The 23,235-nt window shown below is 38.6% G+C and overlaps 2 protein-coding genes across 8 annotated transcripts in view; one reads left to right on the forward strand and one right to left on the reverse strand.

Annotated features, from left to right (window-relative positions):
- Nucleotides 1-23,235, forward strand: part of LOC149717065 (putative 3',5'-cyclic phosphodiesterase pde-5) — a 71,390-nt gene that overhangs the window by 11,996 nt on the left and 36,159 nt on the right. For 5 of the 7 annotated variants that reach the window (XM_089834806.1, XM_089834848.1, XM_089834798.1 and 2 more), the window contains exon 2: nucleotides 9,622-10,009. In XM_089834806.1, coding sequence (XP_089690932.1) covers nucleotides 9,700-10,009 — 310 coding nt within the window. In that variant the 5' untranslated portion in view covers nucleotides 9,622-9,699. Of the gene's footprint in view, nucleotides 1-9,621; nucleotides 10,010-17,565; nucleotides 17,908-17,987; nucleotides 18,171-23,235 lie in introns of those variants that run through there. The other 2 variants (XM_089834830.1, XM_089834838.1) reach the window with 2 other exon arrangements.
- Nucleotides 18,517-19,369, reverse strand: LOC149717066 (uncharacterized). The gene is made up of 2 exons (XM_089834857.1): nucleotides 18,766-19,369; nucleotides 18,517-18,707 (listed from the first exon to the last, which is right to left on the reverse strand). Exon 1 carries the CDS (start codon nucleotides 19,243-19,245, stop codon nucleotides 18,766-18,768), a length of 480 nt encoding a protein of 159 aa, XP_089690983.1. The 5' UTR covers nucleotides 19,246-19,369; the 3' UTR covers nucleotides 18,517-18,707.

Genomic DNA, 23,235 nt, shown 5'->3' on the forward strand with positions numbered 1-23,235 from the left:
AGAGAGAGAACTGTCTGCCTGGTATATTAGTGAGAGGGGGAAGAGGGAGAGGGGGCATCCCGCTCGGAGAGAGAGGAAAGAAAGGTAGTTTAAATCTCGCGGGCTTTTTTGAGTGAAGGGAAACAAGATGATAATTTTCGTGCACTACTGCACTTTGTGCGCGTGATACATCAGAGATTATGCTGGATGGTTAGGTTAGGTTTCGTAAAATAGAGGGGACGCTTTACGGTCATAGTGATTTCTGGTTTAGGGGATCCAGGATTTTGTTTAAATACATTATTTGATTCGTATGGTTTTTAAAAATTATACTTTAGTGGGGTGCACAATTTAGTTTCATTAATATTATTTGAAATGTGACGTTATTAGAAATTAAAGGGATACACGATTGTGTTTCAGAAATGTTTTTAGTTGTACGATTTATTGGAGATCAACTATACGGGGGGTCACGTGAGCAGTGTAAAATTACTATTAAGGCCCAGCCCTTGGGCCATCTTGTTATCTCAAATCTTGAACTTTACTTGACTGTAAAATATTTTTAAAGGGAAGATCAAACGACAAGAAAAATAAATTTTGTTCTTGATATATTTGAGAAAGCTGGGTGTTTGTTCTTTAAGCGCACTCACAGTTTGTTATTTTCCGAATTTGACCAAACTGCATATATGATAGCAATAACGCCAGTTTTCAGAAGTGATTTATTTGAGACATTCTCAAGGTTGGGTCCGCGAACCCCTAGATATTAAGCCTGTAAAGAATGTCCTATTCAAGACTCGTAACATTTCAGCTTTATGATTAACCCCTAATTAATCATTAGTTAATTGAAGTAGAAAATTGTGAAAAATGTTAGTGTTTTAAAAACATATTTTATAATTCAGATATTTAATATGAGTGGGTGAAAAGACTATTTAGTGTCTACATAGACATTACTCTCATCTTGGTTTTCAGGCTCTTAAAGGCCGACTTCTAACGAAAAGGGTTTTAGCAAACTGAAAACCGAGCATCGAGACTAACAATGGAGCGACCGGGCCGATTTTCGAATCCCCGCTGGGCAAAAGTTGGAAGGCTTCTAGCTAACTGAAAACCGTGCTATGTGGTTCTAGCGAACTGAAGATGAACAATAGAGAATTTCCTTCAGAGGAAAGCAAAAGTTTGGGAGGAAAAAGGATTTCTATTGTTTATCCTTTGTTCGCTAGAACCACATAGCATGGCTTTCAGTTATTTAGAACCCTTCCAACTTTTGCCCCAGCGGGGATTTGAAAATCGGCACGGTCGCTTCATTGTTAGTCTCGATGCTAGAACTCTTTTCGTTGGAAGTCGGCCTTTAAAACACCTGGGCAACGCCAGATAGGTTAACGAATTATTTATAAAGTAGAAGAAGGTAACATCGTTCTATAGATGCCAGAATGCATTACGCGAATGCATAAATTAATGACAAAGCGTGATGTTTTGTGCCCAAGGAAAGTCTCTATCAGTTATTTTACCGTGTTCCGGTTTGAGTTTCCCTTCAGAGAACTGTCCGTATTTGGCGTTATCCGTTTCAGTTCACCATCAATATTCATAAAAACGACTTTCCTTTTCTCTTTTTGGGGTTGCAATAACTTTTGACACTTAATTATTAAGTGGTAAACGTATGCCATATTTCTTGAACATATATTTTTCATTTTTATTTTATCGGTCAGAACTAGGAGGAAGAAGATGGAAGATGAAGCGGGGCTATAGAAGGGGGAGCACGCATCTTTCTAAATTGATTGCCCGAACGTATATTCTCTGAAAAAAAAATCATTTGCTTTTTTATTACTTTTCTTTTTGCCACAAACTAAAGAACCATCAATCTTCACTCTTTAAGCTTTTAAAACGTCTTTATTTTATAGGGCTACGTGATTTTAGATCATCGAACTACGCTAAAGCCCACAAAATAGCAAGCAGTCGAGAAATGCTTGAATATTTTTAAGGAGCTATTTACAAGTGCTCAAGCAGGAATTAGTAGAAAGGATCGGAATTGTACGCGATTTTGAGACTAACAACCTTATATAATATTTACAACGAGAGAAAAGGAAAACTTTGTTATCGCTTATCACGTGGCGAGCTAGTTCGAGAACGAAAAGCGATAACTGACTCCACACGGTTTTGCAGTCCATATTACTATTTAGTCTGTACTAAGCCTTTGATAGCGCCTCACCAGGTTTCGCTTTTCAAGAATATATGACGCTTCACCTACGTCACTTCATGTCAAGCTCTCAGTAACCAATGACTAACTTATGGAACATATCTTATGAACTTATCCAAGAAGGAACCTTCGAGCGCTTTCCACAAACTGTGGAAATGTAGGCTTGCGGTGTAGAATACTAGTTCACTAACTTCACCCCGCAATACGTTTCCTTTCCTCCCTGGCCCAAAATGCGATTGACACTAACGAGTGGTCTGACAGCGTACACGCTCCAACTTTAAAACGTATTAGGCGCAAACTTTAAAAGCCATACAACCTTCAGTGTTAAAATTATTTAGCGAAATTTATAATTGGTGCAAAGAGAGTCTGAAAGCTTCTAGGCCCTCGGTCAGTCTGTCTTTTACGACAGTAAATATCACAGTATCTGGTCCTATATTAAAAACTAGCCCGGGTGCCTTAAGGGACTGGAAAAAAGGGAAGAGTTAGCTTTGTAGACATTGAATTAGTGGTTCTCGTAAACGCGGTTCCCTAATTGGTGGTTCTTGTAAAAGCGACGTATACCGTTACTCCAATTCCCTAATTAGCGGTTCTCGTAAACGCAACGTACCGTTACAACAGTTTTCTAATAAGCTGTACAAACGGGATGTGAAAAACTATAGTCGTATATGATGGTGTAGGCTTGGTTATTTGAACTCAAATAGTACTAGGTCAGGTGAGGTTAAAGGCCGGGAAACGGCGAGAAGGGTTCTTGTCAAACTGAAAACCGTGCATCGAACTAACAATGGGCAACCGTGCTTCAAACTTTTTAGGGGTTCTTGTCAAACTGAAAGCCGTGCAAAGCGGTTCTTGTCAAACTGAAGATAAACAATGGACAGTCTCTTAAATGGGGGATGCAAAAAGTCGGGGAAACAAAATTTAAGAGACTGTCCATTGTTTATCTTCAGTTTGACAAGAACCGCTTTGCACTCCTTTTCATTTATTCGGAAGACCGACTTCCCTACTTCACCGCGTTACAGGGATAAGATTTTTCTTCCGAGCACCACAAATAGTGGAACTTTGCTTATCCACTTTAGAAATATATATTTAGTCTTTGCCAAACTGTTACGGTTTTCCGTCATTAGGCGCTACTAAGCAAACTTGAAAAAATAGCTTTTACATATATACTTCAGAAGAAAGTTGGTTGTTGGTTTGGATATTTGTTCTTTACACACAGTCCCAATACGTTACCAAATTTTTTTTCCAAACTGCATATTTTATATCTATAACGCCGGGAGTAGGTTTTAGAAGTGCTTTGATTGATTTACTCAAGGTTGGGTCCGCGAACCGAAAGCTATTAAGCCTGTTAAAAAAATTTCATTAGAGATCTGTAGCGTTTGAAATTACCGAATAACCAATGAAAAAGCATCGTTCTATTGAAATTCCAAGTTGTAATAAATGTGTGTACCTTGTATCAGAAGTTCCCGAAATAGCAACCACGATTTCATTAAAACAGCGGCTTTGTTCAAAAATGCTGTTTTGGGAAAAAGCAGAGTTTAACTCGAGTTTTGAAAAACTCTTATAACCCTACAGTTTACCTTCCCTTAAGTACAACTAGATCATCATACTCTAACCTAACCTAACCTTGCCGTACTTGACCTAATACCAACCTGACGTAATACTATTGGGGTTCAAATAACCAAACCTAACCTGATACTATTTTGGTACAAATACCCAAGCTTTACCTGACTTAATTAGCCTCACCTGACCAAGTACTATTTTAGTACAAATACCCAAACTTTACCTAACACTATTTTGGTACAAATACCCAAACCTAACCTAATACTATTGTGGTACAAATATCCAAACTTTACCTAATACTATTTTGGTAAAAATACCCAAACTTTACCTAATACTATTTTGGTAAAAATACCCAAACTTTACCTAATACTATTTCGGTACAAATACCCAAACTTTACCTAATACCATTTTGGTACAAATAATCAAAAATTACCTAATACTATTTTGGTACAAATACCCAAACCTAACCTAATACTATTGTGGTACAAATATCCAAACTTTACCTAATACTATTTTGGTAAAAATACCCAAAACTTTACCTAATACTATTTTGGTAAAAATACCCAAACTTTACCTAATACTATTTCGGTACAAATACCCAAACTTTACCTAATACCATTTTGGTACAAATACCCAAACTTTACCTAATACTATTTTGGTACAAATACCCAAACTTTACCTAATACTATTTTGGTAAAAATACCCAAACTTTACCTGACTTAATTAACCTCACCGAGTCACCTGACCTAGTACTATTTGAGTTCAAATACCCAAACTTTACCTAATACTATTTTGGTACAAATACCCAAACTTTACCTAATACTATTTTGGTAAAAATACCCAAACTTTACCTAATACTATTTTGGTACAAATACCCAAACTTTACCTAATACTATTTTGGTACAAATACCCAAACTTTACCTAATACTATTTTGGTACAAATACCCAAACTTTACCTGACTTAAAGGCCGGGAAACGGCGAGAAGGGTTCTTGCCAAACTGAAAACCGTGCATCGAACTAACAATGGGCGACCGTGCTTCAAACCTTTTAGGTAAAGTTTGGGTATTTGTACCAAAATAGTATTAGGTAAAGTTTGGGTATTTGTACCAAAATAGTATTAGGTAAAGTTTGGGTATTTTTACCAAAATAGTATTAGGTAAAGTTTGGGTATTTTTACCAAAATAGTATTAGGTAAAGTTTGGGTATTTTTACCAAAATAGTATTAGGTAAAGTTTGGATATTTGTACCACAATAGTATTAGGTTAGGTTTGGGTATTTGTACCAAAATAGTGTTAGGTAAAGTTTGGGTATTTGTACTAAAATAGTACTTGGTCAGGTGAGGCTAATTAAGTCAGGTAAAGTTTGGGTATTTGTACCAAAATAGTATTAGGTAAAGTTTGGGTATTTGTACCAAAATAGTATTAGGTAAAGTTTGGGTATTTGTACCAAAATAGTATTAGGTAAAGTTTGGGTATTTGTACCAAAATAGTATTAGGTAAAGTTTGGGTATTTGTACCAAAATAGTATTAGGTGAAGTTTGGGTATTTTTACCAAAATAGTATTAGGTAAAGTTTGGGTATTTGTACCAAAATAGTATTAGGTAAAGTTTGGGTATTTGAACTCAAATAGTACTAGGTCAGGTGACTCGGTGAGGTTAATTAAGTCAGGTAAAGTTTGGGTATTTGTACCAAAATAGTATTAGGTAAAGTTTGGGTATTTGTACCAAAATAGTATTAGGTAAAGTTTGGGTATTTGTACCAAAATAGTATTAGGTAAAGTTTGGGTATTTGTACCAAAATAGTATTAGGTAAAGTTTGGGTATTTGTACCAAAATGGTATTAGGTAAAGTTTGGGTATTTGTACCAAAATAGTATTAGGTAAAGTTTGGGTATTTTTACCAAAATAGTATTAGGTAAAGTTTGGGTATTTGTACCAAAATAGTATTAGGTAAAGTTTGGGTATTTGTACCAAAATAGTATTAGGTAAAGTTTGGGTATTTGTACCAAAATGGTATTAGGTAAAGTTTGGGTATTTGTACCAAAATAGTATTAGGTAAAGTTTGGGTATTTTTACCAAAATAGTATTAGGTAAAGTTTGGGTATTTTTACCAAAATAGTATTAGGTAAAGTTTGGGTATTTTTACCAAAATAGTATTAGGTAAAGTTTGGGTATTTTTACCAAAATAGTATTAGGTAAAGTTTGGATATTTGTACCACAATAGTATTAGGTTAGGTTTGGGTATTTGTACCAAAATAGTGTTAGGTAAAGTTTGGGTATTTGTACTAAAATAGTACTTGGTCAGGTGAGGCTAATTAAGTCAGGTAAAGCTTGGGTATTTGTACCAAAATAGTATCAGGTTAGGTTTGGTTATTTGAACCCAATAGTATTACGTCAGGTTGGTATTAGGTCAAGTACGGCAAGGTTAGGTTAGGTTAGAGTATGATGATCTAGTTGTACTTAAGGGAAGGTAAACTGTAGGGTTATAAGAGTTTTTCAAAACTCGAGTTAAACTCTGCTGTTTCCCAAAACAGCATTTTTGAACAAAGCCGCTGTTTTAATGAAATCGTGGTTGCTATTTCGGGAACTTCTGATACAAGGTACACACATTTATTACAACTTGGAATTTCAATAGAACGATGCTTTTTCATTGGTTATTCGGTAATTTCAAACGTTGCAGATCTCTAATGAAATTTTTTTAACAGGCTTAATAGCTTTCGGTTCGCGGACCCAACCTTGAGTAAATCAATCAAAGCACTTCTAAAACCTACTCCCGGCGTTATAGATATAAAATATGCAGTTTGGAAAAAAAATTTGGTAACGTATTGGGACTGTGTGTAAAGAACAAATATCCAAACCAACAAACAACTTTCTTCTGAAGTATATATGTAAAAGCTATTTTTTCAAGTTTGCTTAGTAGCGCCTAATGACGGAAAACCGTAACAGTTTGGCAAAGACTAAATATATGTTTCTAAAGTGGATAAGCAAAGTTCCACTATTTGTGGTGCTCGGAAGAAAAATCTTATCCCTGTAACGCGGTGAAGTAGGGAAGTCAGTCTTCCGAATAAATGAAAAGGAGTTGATTTGTGAGGTAATATGCTTGTCCGAGAAATATTTTGTCTGTGGAATTGGGACTATAAAATGTTTAGTACGTCGTATAAAAAGTCAAATTTGGCGAAAGGTTCCTTTTCTTTATGACGGGTTATTTTAAAGATGAAACTTTTTCGAACGTAAAAAGAGAGAAAATTCGGTCTCTTGTGTTTGAACTTGTTCCGACATCCGCGTGATGAAGGAGTATCGTCCTCGTTCATTCAGTTTAAGAGACAGAAAAACCCCAACCTTTTTTCCAAGGGGCCTTAAAAGTAAAGTCAATCTTGGAAGCATTGAAGAGAAAAAACTTACATCTACACTGTCCTTGTTATTTTACCCGGTTTTGGATTCAAACGTTCAGAAATGTAGAACTTGAATTTAACTCCTTGTAAATAAAATAAAACGGGGTTGGTTATTAGCTCTTAGTTTATGGTTATACTGTCAAAGGGTCCGCTCGACTCTGACGATATATTGTCGTCACAAGGCGCCAGGTCCAGTCAGTCTGGAAGACTGGTATATGCTGTAACTAGATTGCTTCTTTTCCCCGTCCGTTATCTCCAGTTGTGTTTCTCAGACCTAAGACACTTAAAACCCCCGGGACTCGCAACGCAATAAGATCATCGTATTGAAATTTCCGCCTTTAGGATAACGGCTATTTTGCGACAAGGGTGCCACGAAGCGGCAACGGATAGAAATTTATAAGGGTGTACAGAGCTTCCGGTTCCGGATATCGCTTAAAAAGAAATAAGATTGTCTTCTTTTTAAATTCCGAGGCCGAGGCCGCAGCGGTTTAATGTACAATTATGATAAAATAGCAATATAATATATCGCTAAATTAGCTTGATATCTCCAATATGGTAGTTAAAAAAATATGTACACGTTAACATTTTCATTCTCATCTTCTTCGTCGTAATTCGCCATTTTTAAATAGCAAAGCGAGGAACCTGTAAACTTGAAGGAGAGAGTAATGGAGTGGAAACCCCCATACCTATAGCGTTGCCTTTGTACCCATACCTACGGCACCGTAGTCCTCCCATCATCCCCAGCGGTTAGGTAAGGTCGTGCCGGACGAAATTGTAAAGGACGCTCCCTCTATCTCAAAAATAGAATGTAGTTCTCATTCAAATAAAATGGCGCTACGCAGCAGCACTTAGCAATCACCTACGGAAGGGTAGGGGCGTGCGCGAGGAACACTGGGAGAGATACGGTGCCGCAGGTCGCCCATCATCATTTGCAATCCATCTGACCTCCCTTATCCCTGCTGTAAACCGGAAATTCGGTACCCCCTAAAAGTTGCCTCAATATACCGCAAGGGTCGCTACGATCGCGCGTAACAGAAAACCACGAATAGTAGAAAGCTTGCGTTGCAAGTCCCGGGGGTTGTTAATGTTCTTAGCTCAGAAGGTCCATTCGAAAGTTCTAACGTAGAAGCGGTGCGGTCGTCCAGTATCTTTATTATTATAGCGCGTGGCTTGTCTTTAAGTGCGGGGCGAAATTCTAATCCGAAGGTTTACGATCGGCTGTCTGGCCGGAAAAAAGATTGTCGGCTATTAGAACGCAAAACTTGGTTACATTTGAGTTTTTTCTCTGGGGAGGCAACCAACCAACAATAGTTTAGTTTATTTTTTTAAATCAATGTGAACAATTTTTGCACTGTTTTAGCATCTTCGCGACTTCACTGATTATATTCTTTATTTTCGTACATTTCTCTATAAACCAGTGTTTCCCTAACATTGGCGGAAGATTTGAAAACTGTGTCGCGAGATTTTCATTAAATTTCGAGTCAAAAAATCGTAAATTGGCTTTATAGATAAAACCAGGAGTCCATCACACTTATTATGGGTTATGAACTTCTGATAAAACTGACATAATATTGCTGTATCTGTATTCAAAGTCCTGAATGACTGACTGATAGTCAACGCGCAGCCTAAACCGCTTTCCTAGAAAGCTGAAATTTTGCAGGGATGATACTCTAAAGAATATTTTGCGATTCGCAGTCATCTTGAAAAATGGCGGGCAGAAATGTAAAAACTTCCTCTATGTTATAAAGTCCGTGCATTTCATACTGGATCCCTAATCCCTGTATACGGGTTTTATGGCTTTTTGGTTTCGATTGGAGGCTATCTTTTCAAATGGCGGCCATAAATGTAAAAAATGTTTCATCCATTTTTAACAATATTAAGTATACTGGTTCCCTATTTCCTAAAGATAGGCCCTATGGATTTTGGGCTTCGATTCTCCTTCATCTTTTAAATAGGCGGCCCGAAAACTAATAAAAATGTCCCCTCGTAGTGCCCCTGCAAGTAGTTGCCAATAAAGTAAAAGTGTATGCCAAGAGCTACTTTTAAGCTTAGGAATCTATGTCTATCGTGACCATGTTTAGCACGAGCTCTGAATTTCACAGTAAACGTTTTAATCGTGTAGGGTATAGCTCAGACCACCTAACAATAAACAGATAAAGCGCTAACAAATAGCAATGTATAGCACGCGTCTACCGACAGCAATTTATCGCCGAATTTTACTATTTTACTAGGGTTTGGTGATAAACTTGCAACACCCTCCGCCACAGCTCTAAGCAAACCTATATATAGCTCAGTTGCCTGTCCATCGTTAGGTGGTCTGAGGGCATATGGAAAGTTCTAGTTCTCTGAAATTCGAATAAATGTATTCACGTAGAAAGATGAGTTATAAATTTATAATCATGCAATCGATGAATCGCAACCGGAAAACGTTTGGAAAACACTGCTGTACTCACGGAGAAACTATGTACATTTTACTCCAGATTTGTAATGTTTGTTTGTTTTGTTTGCAGTTTGGAATATCAAAGGAGTCAAAGGATAATTCAGCGGTTGCTGTGAGGGTGGACAGAGTTAGCCCTCCGTTTGTCTGAATGTCCCGCGGGAGAGGAAGCCCGGGCGGAAATGGCAATCGTCGACTTCCGCCATTATTGACCATCCCCGCTTCGGAATCTAGGATCCCGGTGCCCACTTTTGCCACTTCACCTCCATCTCGAGCCACGACGCCCGTGGCCATACACGGGGGATGTTCCCATCAGCACTCTCATCAGGTTTCGCCATCTGGCAGTCGTTACCATAGCAACTGTTTCGTTCCCACTACTCCCACGCCGAGCAGTTGTGGAGGTGGTGTCTACTTTGGAAAGTTTCCTCCGCCGAGATCGTCGAGGACCCCCAGGTTTAACTGTGAGTTTTACAAACACCTATATTACATTATTTTAAAGATTTTTCGCCATGACGTCCATAAACTACGTCACACTCTTAAAGGGGGAGGGGTTTCAAAATTTGTGACGATCCGTGACAAGGGGGGAGGGAGGGGTTCTTCTATGCGTGACGTCACATTTAACATTAATTTGTTTCGAAGTCAGCAAGAAGTCGAGTGGCTCTCTTTCGTTATAGAAGAAAAAACACAGCATTCCAAAGTCCACCGTCCACCTCTGCAATAATTTACCAACATTTTTAATCTATCATCGCCAATTTAAAATAAACCGACCAGTTCACTGCAGAACTTAAGTACGCGTAAGGATTGCTAAATAGAGTCCCCGTAGTGTCAGCTTGAACTCTCTAATGTTACTGTTTATGCACCATTAGCATCCCCCTTCCGATTGAAACGGTTTAGTTGAATTTCAAGCCAACCAAAATATTCCTGAGTGAAACGCCACATCACTCAAGAAAAAGGGGTCTCTTTTCAAATTAATCAAAGTTTTAAATTTAAGACTAATCATAGTGCATTGGGGGGGGGGTAAAGAAATGTGACGTGGCTTTTAGGGGAGGGATCTGAGAAGACGTGCCGAAGCGTGATCTGGGGGGACGGGAGTCAGAAAATGCTTTTTTTTTGTATGACGTAGTTTATGGACGCTCCCTACTTAAAAATCAGCCTAATTTGACGAAGATGTAAAATAATGACAGGCACTATAGCATCGTTGCGCGTCACGAACCTTTTGACAATTTTCCAACCGCCATTTTATAACATGGAGGCAGGTAGATCCCCAAAAGTCGTAGCTCCCGACGATAGGATATTGCGAACCAATATATTTCTGACATATACACCCACTTTATAATTTTTGGAAAAATGGATAGACGTAGATACTTTGCTAAATTGATTGAAACGATACAGATAAATTTTTCCTGGGCGCAAGGATAACACTCAAAGTCGTGAAGCTTTCCAAATTTTTAAGCACTTCGTTAAGGACTTTTAGTGTCTCAAGCCCAAGACCAAGATTGATATTTTCCTTACTCGGATATTTTTTCACCTAATTATTTTATAGTAGACTAGCAGCCAAGGGACCTGACGTTGTCCGTTATGGCATTTTTTATTACTTTTCTGTCCGCCATTTTTAAAGATGACTAGAAGTTGACCACAAAAATCCATTTAGCCCGTCAATATGACATAGCAAACCAATATACTGAAAACTCATGAAATTCTGTTGACGTTAATCCGTAATGAAATTACATTAAAGTCGCTATTTTTCAAGATAGCCGGGTATTCGAAAATCTTTTGCGATGTATACCAATTTGTCCCAACAAAATTTCATCCAGCTAGGTAAAGCGATTTGTGCTGGGCGTTGATTAGCAGTCAGGATTTCACGTAGGCTACTATATGATCGAAACCATTACCATTGAAATTGCTTCAAAAATAAGCAATGCATAAATGGAATGCAATTATTTTTTTCCTACCGTGAAATTGACTCGATGGTTTTAGAATATTTCATTAAGGTGCAAAGACTCTTTTACTATCAAGTTGATAATCATAGCTCGGGGTGCGGTGGAAAGGCCTTGGGGCCAGAATTTGCTCGGTTGACCATTAAAGTGCTATTAAAATTGTCGATTATCATTTTCGCTCGAACAAGCGGAAGAAATCGTCCAAACTTTTAATTTGATGAGGATCGCCAGCCAGCGATATTTAACGATATTCCATCATTAGTTTAATCTTATTTTTCCACTTACTTCTCGTCGTGGCCCAACACCATGAAGTCATTTGGGTACAAAAATACTAAGACAACGGTGGCTCTCATTGACACATCCACTTTGACACAACAAACTTTGTCTACAATAAAGTTACGCAACGTATAGGTCAGATTCAAACATTAAAGGTTATAGGTTAAAGTTGCCTCTGTACCCCGCATCCACGGCAACGAAGTCCTCGCGTTATTATTGGCTTTTCGGTAGGTGCATTCAAAATATAACCTAGTTCTGAAACAAATGAGAAACATTCCGCCCCTACCTAAGCTTAAGGTATTCTGGGAGACGTAGATTGAGGTATATGGCCCACCAACATTCTCCTCCAGGTTTTCACGCTTTTTGCATGGAAAACCTCGGCGTTATAATTGGTACCACCTTAGGCCTAACTGATTGTTTCTGTTAAAATTTGTGTTTCGGTCGCTTGGTAGGGGAGCAGCGTGGGCAGTTGTTAATGGATGTTGGTGCGAGCAAAAATGCGATTCGATTGAAGGAAGCGAACCTTAGTTGATGATTGCCTTCAATTAAACGTCTCTCGTAAATTCCCGTATTCGTCCATCCTATCAAGTTAACGATGCTATTAACCAACCAGCCAACCACCTCCACTTACCTCCACCTCCTTCAATGACATCATCAGCTAAACCCTTCATTTGATTTTTTTCGCTCGTCACCGAAGTGCATTAACCCGAAATTATCGAGCGGTCATATTTAATTTTCTCAATTTCATGGTTAAATCAAAGACAACTTCGTTCGGAGAGGAGCTAAGGTTCGTGAGGTAATATGTACGGTCATACTGATGTGTTCAGTGCAGGGCTATGATGAAACTCACCAATAACAAAGGTTAGACTTAGGAGGGTGTGAGGTATCACTCAACCAAGTGAAAGCTCTCTACTGGGAAAGGCCAGAGGGGTGTGACTTATGATGGTTCCTATGTTCCCACCAAAATGACTACTAACGTTTCAGAGTGGAAGGATATAGTGGCTAAGCGATATGGCGTTTGGTAGCAGATCTTTCAGCTCTTCGCCCATTCCCTATACCCAGCAATGACCCACGAGTCAGGAAAAGTCTGCTAAATCTAAATTAGACTGTTTAAGTCCAGCAATTTTTATCCGAAAAAGTCAAGGAATTTAATTCCTAGCCCATCATTTTAAACAATAGTTAATCTTTGACTTAAAAATCGTTAGAAAGGTCAAGGAATATAAGTGTAAACATTTGTGGGAACTCTGGGGATAAAATTTATATCAGACCCCCATAGTATTTATAATGTGTTAGACTTAGTTCAGGTTTTAGTGTAAGACTCAATCAAAAATAAATGCCAAATTCTCACGTTTGTTGGCGTAAGAGCGTTATTTTCGGGAAGAATGACATCTTCAACTACAAATCTGATTAGCTGATACCATTTTAAACGCCTCTCACGCGCTTGAGCGTCTCGAAATGCATGTCAAGCTAAGGCAAAGGCAGGAATATATGGCAGTCCGACACTTTCCCCTCTTTATTTTTGGCTCAATTAACGACTGGTCAGGTTGCCGTCTTCTAGTCACCCTCCATGCATGGTACGTGAGCAAACTTAGAATTATTTCGGTTTAATTCACTTTGGTTGGATAGCGTTCTTAATGGATGCTTGCTGTTAAATTAAGTACCATCATTCTAAATTAGTCGATAATCCGGCATTTCTCTCTCTTTCTCGTCTCTATGCTCGGCTGCATAGATTGCGGTTGGGAAAACAAATCCTCTGGGGTCGATTCTTCCCGCCTACAAAATTTTCGGAAAGTTTAATATCCCGGAGTCCGAAACTAATTGCTGAACTTTCGATTGGTTGCGTAATTCCACTCCGAGTTAATCGCGTTATGTCCAAAATAAGTAAATAGTATTTATCGGAGTAGAAAATTTAATTTAGTGACAGAAAATATTTTCTTTAACCCTTCTTTAATCAACTTTCAGCCGAAGTTTGACTTTTCGAGGTACTGTGATGCCTTGAAGTGGCTTAATAACCAAAGTTTTAAAACTTAACTTTGCTACCAATGAAAATAACATTACCGTAAATGTGGGCCGTATTGTCCGTGGAGAATACTGCTAACCTTTTTCAATTTACCCTGCTTTTTTTGGGGTTAAAGCCCAATTTTTGGGTTGCCATTTTAAGAACTGGCAGTTTGTTTAACCCTAAAAGCCCTTTATAGGAGATAACAACATTCAGACAGAATCGTCCTGGACTTCTCCATGACATACGTCACTCGGGGAGGTAAAAACCGTTCTTTGTTCAGTATCTACTCTTTAAGAGTAACTTTACTGCAAAACTAGTTTCAGCTTCCTAGGTAAAGCGGTTTGGAATGGGCGTTGTTTGGACTTTACTTAAAACTATAGGCTCTTGCTTATATCATAAGTTTATAAGATATGTTCCATAAGTATGACACTACCTATACGTCGTAATGCTAGAAACTTACAGCTCGAGCTAGTTCGAGAGCGACGACTCGGTTTTGCAGTCCATCTACCTATTTAGTTTGTACCAAGCCTTTGACAGCGCCTCACCAGGCCTGGCTTTACGAGAATCTATGACATCACTTCCTGACAAGCTCTCAGTAACCAGTGACAAACTTATGGAACATACCTTAGTAACTAATGCCTATATAGATAAAGATTGAATGAAAACATCCTTCAATGTTTCGATCGGGGAATCTGTGTTATGTGAGATGATTTAAATAAACTTCGAAAGGTTATTGCCCCCAATTTCCTACCCCTTGCTTGGAATTTCTCATTGCGTCAGTCACTGTTTCTCTTTAAATGGTAATTTTTCAAGTGTTTTGCCTCTTTAACACCGCCATCGCATTCTTGAAAAACAACTCATTGCGCTAATTTTTGTCGTGTCCTACACGCTAAAACAACGAATGAATAACAACCAAATTACTCAAACACAGTCAAATCCTTTTTAAGTATTTCACCCGTTTAAAGTTAACACGTGTTTAGCTTCTTGAATATGTCACAACTCCCTTTCTAAACAAGCGTGTTTTATCGTCAAAGACCAATGAGTAATAATGTTAAGTATTAACGAAGTTGCCGATATAAATCCCATTTGTAAAACCGGGGCTACATGTAGGAATGGAGAACGGTTAGTATTTACTTCAGTCCGACCATGGTCCGACATAGCCCAGTATAGAGCCCCTCCATCCAACACGTAACGAAAATATTAAATTATCTTATTGGCTCACTTAAACTACGTTTTGATGACATTGCTGACGGGGACGGCGAAAAATACGTGGTTCCTTTTTACCTCTTGCCATAACCCGCCTCTTCTTTCATACCCCCCCCCATCCCGGGTAAGGGGGTCCGGGACTTTGACGCGCGCCCAGATTACTCTGTTCCCCATTCCTGCTTCAAAAATTACATCTATCCCTGGTAGAACATACAAGCTCAATTTTGAGAGGGTATCATATGATTTTTAATTTGCCTTTAAAAACGTGTAACCTTATCCTTATAAATGATTAAAGCTCCATGAACAGAGCCATCTTAATAGCATTATACAGCCTCCCCCCCCCATCGGGCAATACAGTATACACTGGTCCCCATGTTCGAATAAAGGACTGTAAGAAATTATGGGGGTCGTTCTTTGGGCGATTTCATGTTGGAAATGTTTTATAACATTTTGACGTCCGGTTCACCGTTTTCAAGTTGTGGCTGGAATGTCTTACAAATAACCCCTTAAATTTAGTTAAGAACCTGAAAAACAATGTTAATTAAAATTAAGGGTTATCCGTGAAACACTCCAAACACAACTTCAAAACGGTGGCCTGGACTGCTAAATGTAATAGATCATTTTCGACTCGAATTCGGAAAAAGAAACTCCCCCCCCCCTAATTTTTACAGACTTTTCAGAAACATCCTTAATATTAAACTTTTGACCCTTATGTTCGTGGGAGCATCTGGTCAAGTGTCCATCTGGCCCAATTATTAAGACCAGGGCTATGAGCTATCTTTGTTAAGAACGCTTGACTTCTTACGAAGTTTTCAGTATGATATGATGAGGCATAATGCCAAATGGACACACTCTTTTTTTCAATAAAAGATGGCCTTAAATAGCTTTCTTGATATTGTTCAGGACGATTTAAGATATAGAAATAGTTTGGTGATATAGGGTCACTGGCAGATGACCTCCTCCTATTTAAGTATATATATATCTCTTTTTCTTTCTCCTGGAAGAGGCGGATCAATCATAACAGTACTGGTACTGAGCGCTCGTCCCATATAACCCCTATATCAATATTAGGATTAGAAATTGTCCCTATCTTCTGTCAACGTCATTTCTCCTATAACCCAAATGTTTCGGAAGTATCTATCGAGATCGCCTTAACATACGATTCTTGACAAGGGACTGGCGTTATCTTATCTAAACGCTCATTTTCTACAGCCCGGATTGAATTCGGGCCCAAGTGTTTTGCACCTTTCGAGGTTCCCTACCATTGGTCCGAATTTCCATTCGATCGAAACCAAAATTGGGAGGTCCCTTTCGACCGAACTCCCGCACTTAGGGCGACTTTCGAAAAGTGGTAAATAGCCTCAAAAGACTGCACTTAACGAAAGTGTTCATTGCTATATTATCTCTTATAATAACGGAGTATAGCAAAGAGCTACGTTTTCAAACGATTTGAAGGCTTATCTAAATATGAAGGAAAGGTAAAATAAGTCATAATCCGTAACATTTTCTTTGATATTATTGTAAGGATAAATTTATATTAAAATCAGGGTAAATTAACATGTTAAACCCGCCATTCCGCTGGTTCGGATCTTATTTGGTGCATTTCGGTCGAATGGGAATTCGCTTCATTGGGAGGACACCCCTTTGGTTCTAGCAAAATTTTAACTCCATCATGGAATCTCCCCTGCATCTTGCCTATATTTGAGAAAGTTGTTTGTTTATTTGGATGTTTGTTCTTCATGCACATTCACAATTTCTTAGTTTCTGAATTTTCCAAACTGCATGGTCGATATCAGTAACAACAGGAACCCATATCCCTCCTTGGAATAAGTAAATAGCTGTACACCCGATACTGTGATGTGTGGGATAAAATAGGGTAAGCTTATGTATAATCTCGCTCTACCCGGTCAGGACGTTAAATATTTTTCCAGTCCTCTAATTGGGTTATAGAAACTCCTACAGTAACTTAAAAAAAATACCGCGCCTTCTGTTTTTGACATGGCAACATTGATTTGCATATGATAACAACAAGTTTCCATAAAAAATGGCTGCCTCCAACGATTTCAAGGTGAAGTCGTTGAATGATACTTTTCACCTACGTCACAGGGAACTCACATTTTGACGATTTTGTTTTGAGGGGACAAAATTTATCTAACGTTTTATAAAGTATAAAATTTTCAAATTATTGTATTTATACGTACAAAAATAATAGACATGTTTAATTTCGTGTTTAAAATCTTACAATTCAAACGCTGTCTCAACACTATACCATTTAATTTAAAAGTTCCACTTTCAAGCAAAATATTGGCCTCGAAAATGACAGTTTCTGTCACTCCTCTATTCAATTTTACAGTAATTGCATTAAATATTTTATTTAGTTCTTAAAAGTGACATTATAACCCTCATTCAAAGAGCAGTCGAAACCGTCTACAAAAAGGCAGTCAACACACACTACTATCCCAACGGAAAAAACTGCCTGCAGTATAGCACATTTCTTTATTTATTTTCAGGTCCCTTGCACGATGTCCTTGTTTTAATAAGTGGGCTATTATTTCTATTACGATCTTTTCTATATGGGACAAGAGAGGGAAACGCAACAAGCGTGGCCGGGGAGGGAGACACGGGGCGGAGGTCCCTAGCTCTTATCATTAGATCTCGGTTGAAAGAAAGACGGGCGGTGACGCGCTAAGAAAGAAGGGACTGCAACCAACAGAGTCTGCTATTATGGGACAGGGTAATATTTTCAGTAATGATAGAGTAAAGAATGGTTATAGTACAGCCTATCCGATAGTTTAAATATTTGATCTCGAGGAGGGAACAAGTGTAGATAAGCGAAATACTTGACTATCCATATATCATATATGTTTTAAACACGTGTTACAATATGGATGATGAAAGGGTCTAAATCGTTCGTATCACCATCACCGATTCTGCATGGGTGGGTTGAGTCATTTCTTAGAAAATTTAACTCCAGCATATTTAAAGTAATTGCTGCTTCTTGTCTTTGACCCTATTAAGGACAGGACAGCAAATTTTTGCACTCCGTATATGGTATTATGCAGCGTGGAACAGATAAGAGTACAATGTCTCTGCACTGCTCGTGAAATAAGATCCGTCATTCTTACTTCAGGCTTTAAGCGCATTGTCTACTCATTCTCAGTGTCAAACGTCTGACATTTATAATACCGATTTTTTTCAAAGGTCTGTACAGCTTCCATATAAAGTTTCAAATTAGGCTAAGCAATAACATTGTGCGTATGATTAGGCTTAAGCCTAAGCCTTATTTTTTGTATGCTTTTCATCTTCTACGTCACAGGGAACTAACATCAGCTTTTTTTCAGTACAATGTCGCTGTACTACTCGTGAAATTAGATCCATCACTCTTACTTGAAGCTTTAAGCGCAATTTCTACTCATACTCGGTGTCATAGGTCTGACATTTGTCATACCGATTACTTTTCAAAGGGCTGTACAGCAACATTTTACTCAAAATAAGTGTTCGTCATATATGTCACACCCTGTATATATAAGAAATAACAGTACAGCCGCAAACGCAAGCGCGTCTCTTTATTTTACCATCTGAGATACATCTATATAATTTAATTTATTGAAATAAAGTCATTACATTATAGCTTTACAAGTCACATTCTTTTAGTTTCAACTCTAAAAGATTTGAGACGGAAACACGGCAAAACTAAATACAAACACGAGCTATGCAAGTTCCAACAAGTGATATCACCTTCATATAAAACCGGTTTTGAAACTATTTATATTACCAAAATTGGCTTCAATTATACTTAATTAAATCTGTATCTCCTCTTCGCTCTGGCTTGAATGGCATCGTAATCGTAGTCTAATACGCTATCCGATTCCAAGATATCCGACCCTTGGGGACCGGTGGAGTAGTCCTCGCCCCCGTATTGGTTTTGATAGTTATTAGTGGTTGAAAGTCCATTGTTGATGGGTTGAGAGTGTATGGGTGCTGGTTGATGGTGTATGGGCGTTGGTTGATGGTGTATGGGCGTTGGTTGATGGTGTGTGGGCGTTGGTTGAGGATGAATGGTCGTTGGTTGAGGTATAAACGTGCTTAGCCATCCGTGGTACTGCGGTGGGCTTCTGCTACAACAGTGCACTTGGTTGAAACCCATTTGACAACATTCTAGACGATGGCGAGGGTGCCATATATGGTAACTGCAACGACGGCATCTATGAGGGTTGGGACTTGCCGAGCAAGCCACGATTAAACCAAGGACGACCAGTATTATGACAGCGCGCATTTTTGTGGACGCACCAAGTTGGTCCACTGTAATTCAGTTCAGCTAGGCTTTTAAAAAATTGGCATTCTTACGGATTTCACCCCTTTACACTTCGATGCATTTTTGTAGCTCGAGTGCTGTGTGATTTGTGCTTGTGAATTTACTCCCTTTCCGATATGGTACACAGCAGCGCCGCGGCTGATATTGACATAATACTTAATCAAATTCAGTAGAAAAATTTCAAAATTAAATATTTTATATTCCATAGACTGTGAGTGTGTAGTAGCTTCAAATATCTCTGAAATTAAAGCTAAAACAATTTATTGTCTTAAACTGGAAAGAGCTGATAAACAAGACATTATTCTTATTTTTATCATTTACTCGAATTTTTTTTGGGGAAGTTGAAATCGAAAAATTCCTAACTATAGATAGCTCTTCAGTATTTTTAATCAATGAAGATTATAAGACTTTAGGCTCTAGAGGTATTAGTGTTTTACAAATACTACGATAGTTAGCGCATTAATTAAAATAGTTGCAAAAATTACCAAACCACCACCGGAAAGGGCCAGTCTAGCAATACGATAGAAACCAAGTTTGAACTTGGAGGAAAGTATATGATGGAGTAAAAATGTTTGTGGGCCATGTGCAGAATGAACATCTCCCAGAGTATCTTGCTATTAGTCAGGGGCGAGGCAAGTGCTGCCGCGTTGCGAATTTTTTGGAAACTTTTCCTAAAACTTTCTTAGATTTTACCTTCCTGGGACAGAGGGCGGCTAAATCTATCGACCCTACCGAAATGCGCTGGATACTGGGAGGACGTTCTTGAAGTGGATGGTGGTACAGAAGCAACGTCATAGTTACAGAGCGTTTCTCTCCATTAAACTCTTTACACAAAGGTTTGAGACATTACGCCTGGTGAGGTTCATGGTGCTTGCTGGGTGTATAAGCTTTTAGTTTCGATTCGCGTCACGATTTCTTCTTTTGGGTATGGCGTTTTTGTTTTAACACTGGGGAAGGCTAATCTCCGGTTCCATGACTATCTTTAAGAAGGGAGGGAGTAGGATGGTGGCTCTAATGTAGTATCAATATCTTGGATTCCTTTGTTTGCTTTGCTTCAGATACAATAGCACCCTATCTTTTCCTAGTTTGATGGCGGGCGATACCGACTCCATCTCAAATCCGATTACCCACGCCGATTTCATTCCTTACCAGATAAATCCCAAATCCTTCTTTCCAATTACGAGGCGTCGGACAGTGAACAAGTTGACAGCAACAAGTTGACGCCTACTAAACGTAATTAAAGTTCTGACATACTTTTTTTCATTTTAGCCACATCGTATGATGAACATCTACGATGTGGGTCTTAGTTTGACCTGCCCTGTTGTTGTTGTTGGCATTGGCGTAGTGAAAGAGAACCGCCTTTTTCAGTAGAATTCTTTCGTCACTGAAGGGAGAGTGAGTGGGAGAGAATTGTGGTGAGGTGATAACTTTCTATTGAAGAATTTCTATATTTGGCTTTGCCCTTTCCGACCGAAATGTTTGGTCAAAATGTGATTTTACGGCCTGTGTTAAAACAAGTCGTTTATGGTTAAACTAGGTCGCTAGATTCAGTGAAATTATTTGTAGGCCCATAACAACTAAATACTTCCCATGTGGCATCATAAACACTAACGCATTATGGATATTCATCTCTTACCTTCCACAGGGCATTTCGCTTAAGCGATCGTTGAAGAGTGACCCCCAACCTTTTGAGTGAGACGGAAATTCGTTTTTTTTTCCCAAGGGCATGAGTGAAATTTTATTCACTACTTTCTCGATACCTAGATACTTCCGACTCAATTAAGAGTCATGCAGCCACCTCACGGCTACCGTACTTTAGGAGGACAGCTTTTGGGCAAGGTAGGAAATCCATAGAGCGTTAGTATTTATACTTATCCATGGTGGCATACACATTTTCAGTAATTTATTATGTCAATTTCGTCTATGAAACCTATTTAAGGATTTTTGACTCAAAATTTTGAAGCAGATCTAAAAATCTCGTCAATGCACACTTTTCAAATCTCATGACATGCAGTAATGTGCCGCGACGCAGATCCACATGACTAAAGCATGGTTTTCGCTTGACCGAAATAAACTACATAGCAGCTGGACGTCAAACGTCAGATTTGTTAAACGTTGTCACCCCGCGTTAAAGCATTTTCACTTAGCGTAATTTCCGCAAATAATGGAACCAAGGCTTGACAGATAAACTGAACATTGCACCAATTGCGGCCCATCTATTGTCTTTCTGTTTTGTACTCTTTGTGTCTAATATATCAAAAAGATTTGGATAGTTCCTAACCTCTTCAATAAAACTCAGCATTTAATTTCGTTATTCTCAGGGATTTCGCTCGATTAGGAACTAAATAAATAAAAACATGGCGGACCACGGACGTCCTCTTCGGAACACGTGTAGTCGAAAATGACGTCACGACTCTAGCTTATTGCTGATTGGCTCACGCAGAGTATTAACGTTGAACGCGGCCGAAAAAATAGAAAGCTAATATTGCCACACTCAACGTAATTTCTGTCCATCGTAACTATGTTTTTTTTTTCGGTTGTCGCTTGACGTCGGGCGAAAAGTCGTGATTTACGCCAAGTGAAAACCATGTTTAATCCGGGTAATTCTTGCGTCCCTCGCAAGTGTTCGACCACTCCTCGCCCTTCCCGTTGGATTTGTGCTCCCTGCCCTTCCTATCAAATTTTCCTTTCAATCGATTGTCATTTCTTTTCTGCCTAGAGAGATTTTTCTCGTCTCTTCATTCTCCAAAGCTAGCGAATTCTAGCAATTTTTCTTCGCAATTGATTTCTCGTAGGCCTTTTAAAATTATACACTTCCCTTAAGCGAGTCAGTTACATATCGTGTATGAGCACATCATAGTTAAGTGAACTTGCACGTAACTATATTGCTCAATTTCATCTATACTGTTTGTCCACCGACAAGCCAGTGTTCACGCTCAAGGGTATAAACTCGTTTATAAACAATTTTAAAGGTTCAAATGAAGTTTTCGAGATAATAATGACTGAACCAAGAATGGAGAACGTCTTCAGTCCGACTCATAGCCCAGTACAGAGTCCCTCCATCCAACACGTAACGAAAATTTTAAATTATCTTATTGGCTCACTTAAACTACGTTTTGATGACGTTGCTGACGGGACGCCGAAAAATACTTAATTCCTTTTTACCTCTGTCGCTATGACCCGCCTCTTCTTTCATACCCCCCCCCCCATCCCGGGAAGGGGTCGGGGACTTACTATGTTCTCCATTCCTGCTTCAAAATTACATCTATCCCTGACCGAACCTATGTTTAACGTTTATTACACGAAAATGGTTCAAGATAAAATTTTATAAATATTAAAGTTATTTATTTGTTTTTATGTTTTGTCTTAATGCAGCATGACAATTCTTTTTCCGAATTTGACCAAAATTTGGTTGATATCAGTAACACTAGGCAAAGGTTCATTTGAAGTGTTTTGTTTGCGTTCATCTATACGTTGGGTTGAGGGTGAATACCTAGCCACCAAGCACGGCTCCAGTGGATCCCCTACAAGTTGACTTTCCTTACAAACTCCAGTTTTGGCTTGGCAAAGCTAGAGGCATTTGTGGGCGTGATTTATACGTGCATGTTTAAATCCCGCCCACTAGCCTTTGCCCAGCCAAACCCGGAGTTTAGGAGGAAAGTCCCCTTGTAGGGGATCCGCTGGAGCTTTAAATTTTTGATTAACAGGTTTCGTTTTATTGAATTCGAAAGTGTCATTTTATTAAAAATACATTTTCATGTAGACATCTCAGTAATGAACCCAAAGACTACTTATCGTTTAGCGTCTACATAGACAGTAAACGTTTCTTGATTTCCAACCCCTTAAAACACTCGGGTAGCTCCGGGTACCTTAACAAGTCTTGCTGAAATAAAAGTTCCTTACTGCCAAAAACGGCCCATTAATCAAACATTATCCTGTTTTCTTGAGTTT

This window comes from Phalangium opilio, unplaced genomic scaffold, assembly GCF_054372755.1.
Source record: "Phalangium opilio isolate 3A_F unplaced genomic scaffold, DU_Popi_V2 ptg000003l_1, whole genome shotgun sequence".
NCBI classification, from domain to species: Eukaryota; Metazoa; Arthropoda; class Arachnida; order Opiliones; family Phalangiidae; genus Phalangium; species Phalangium opilio.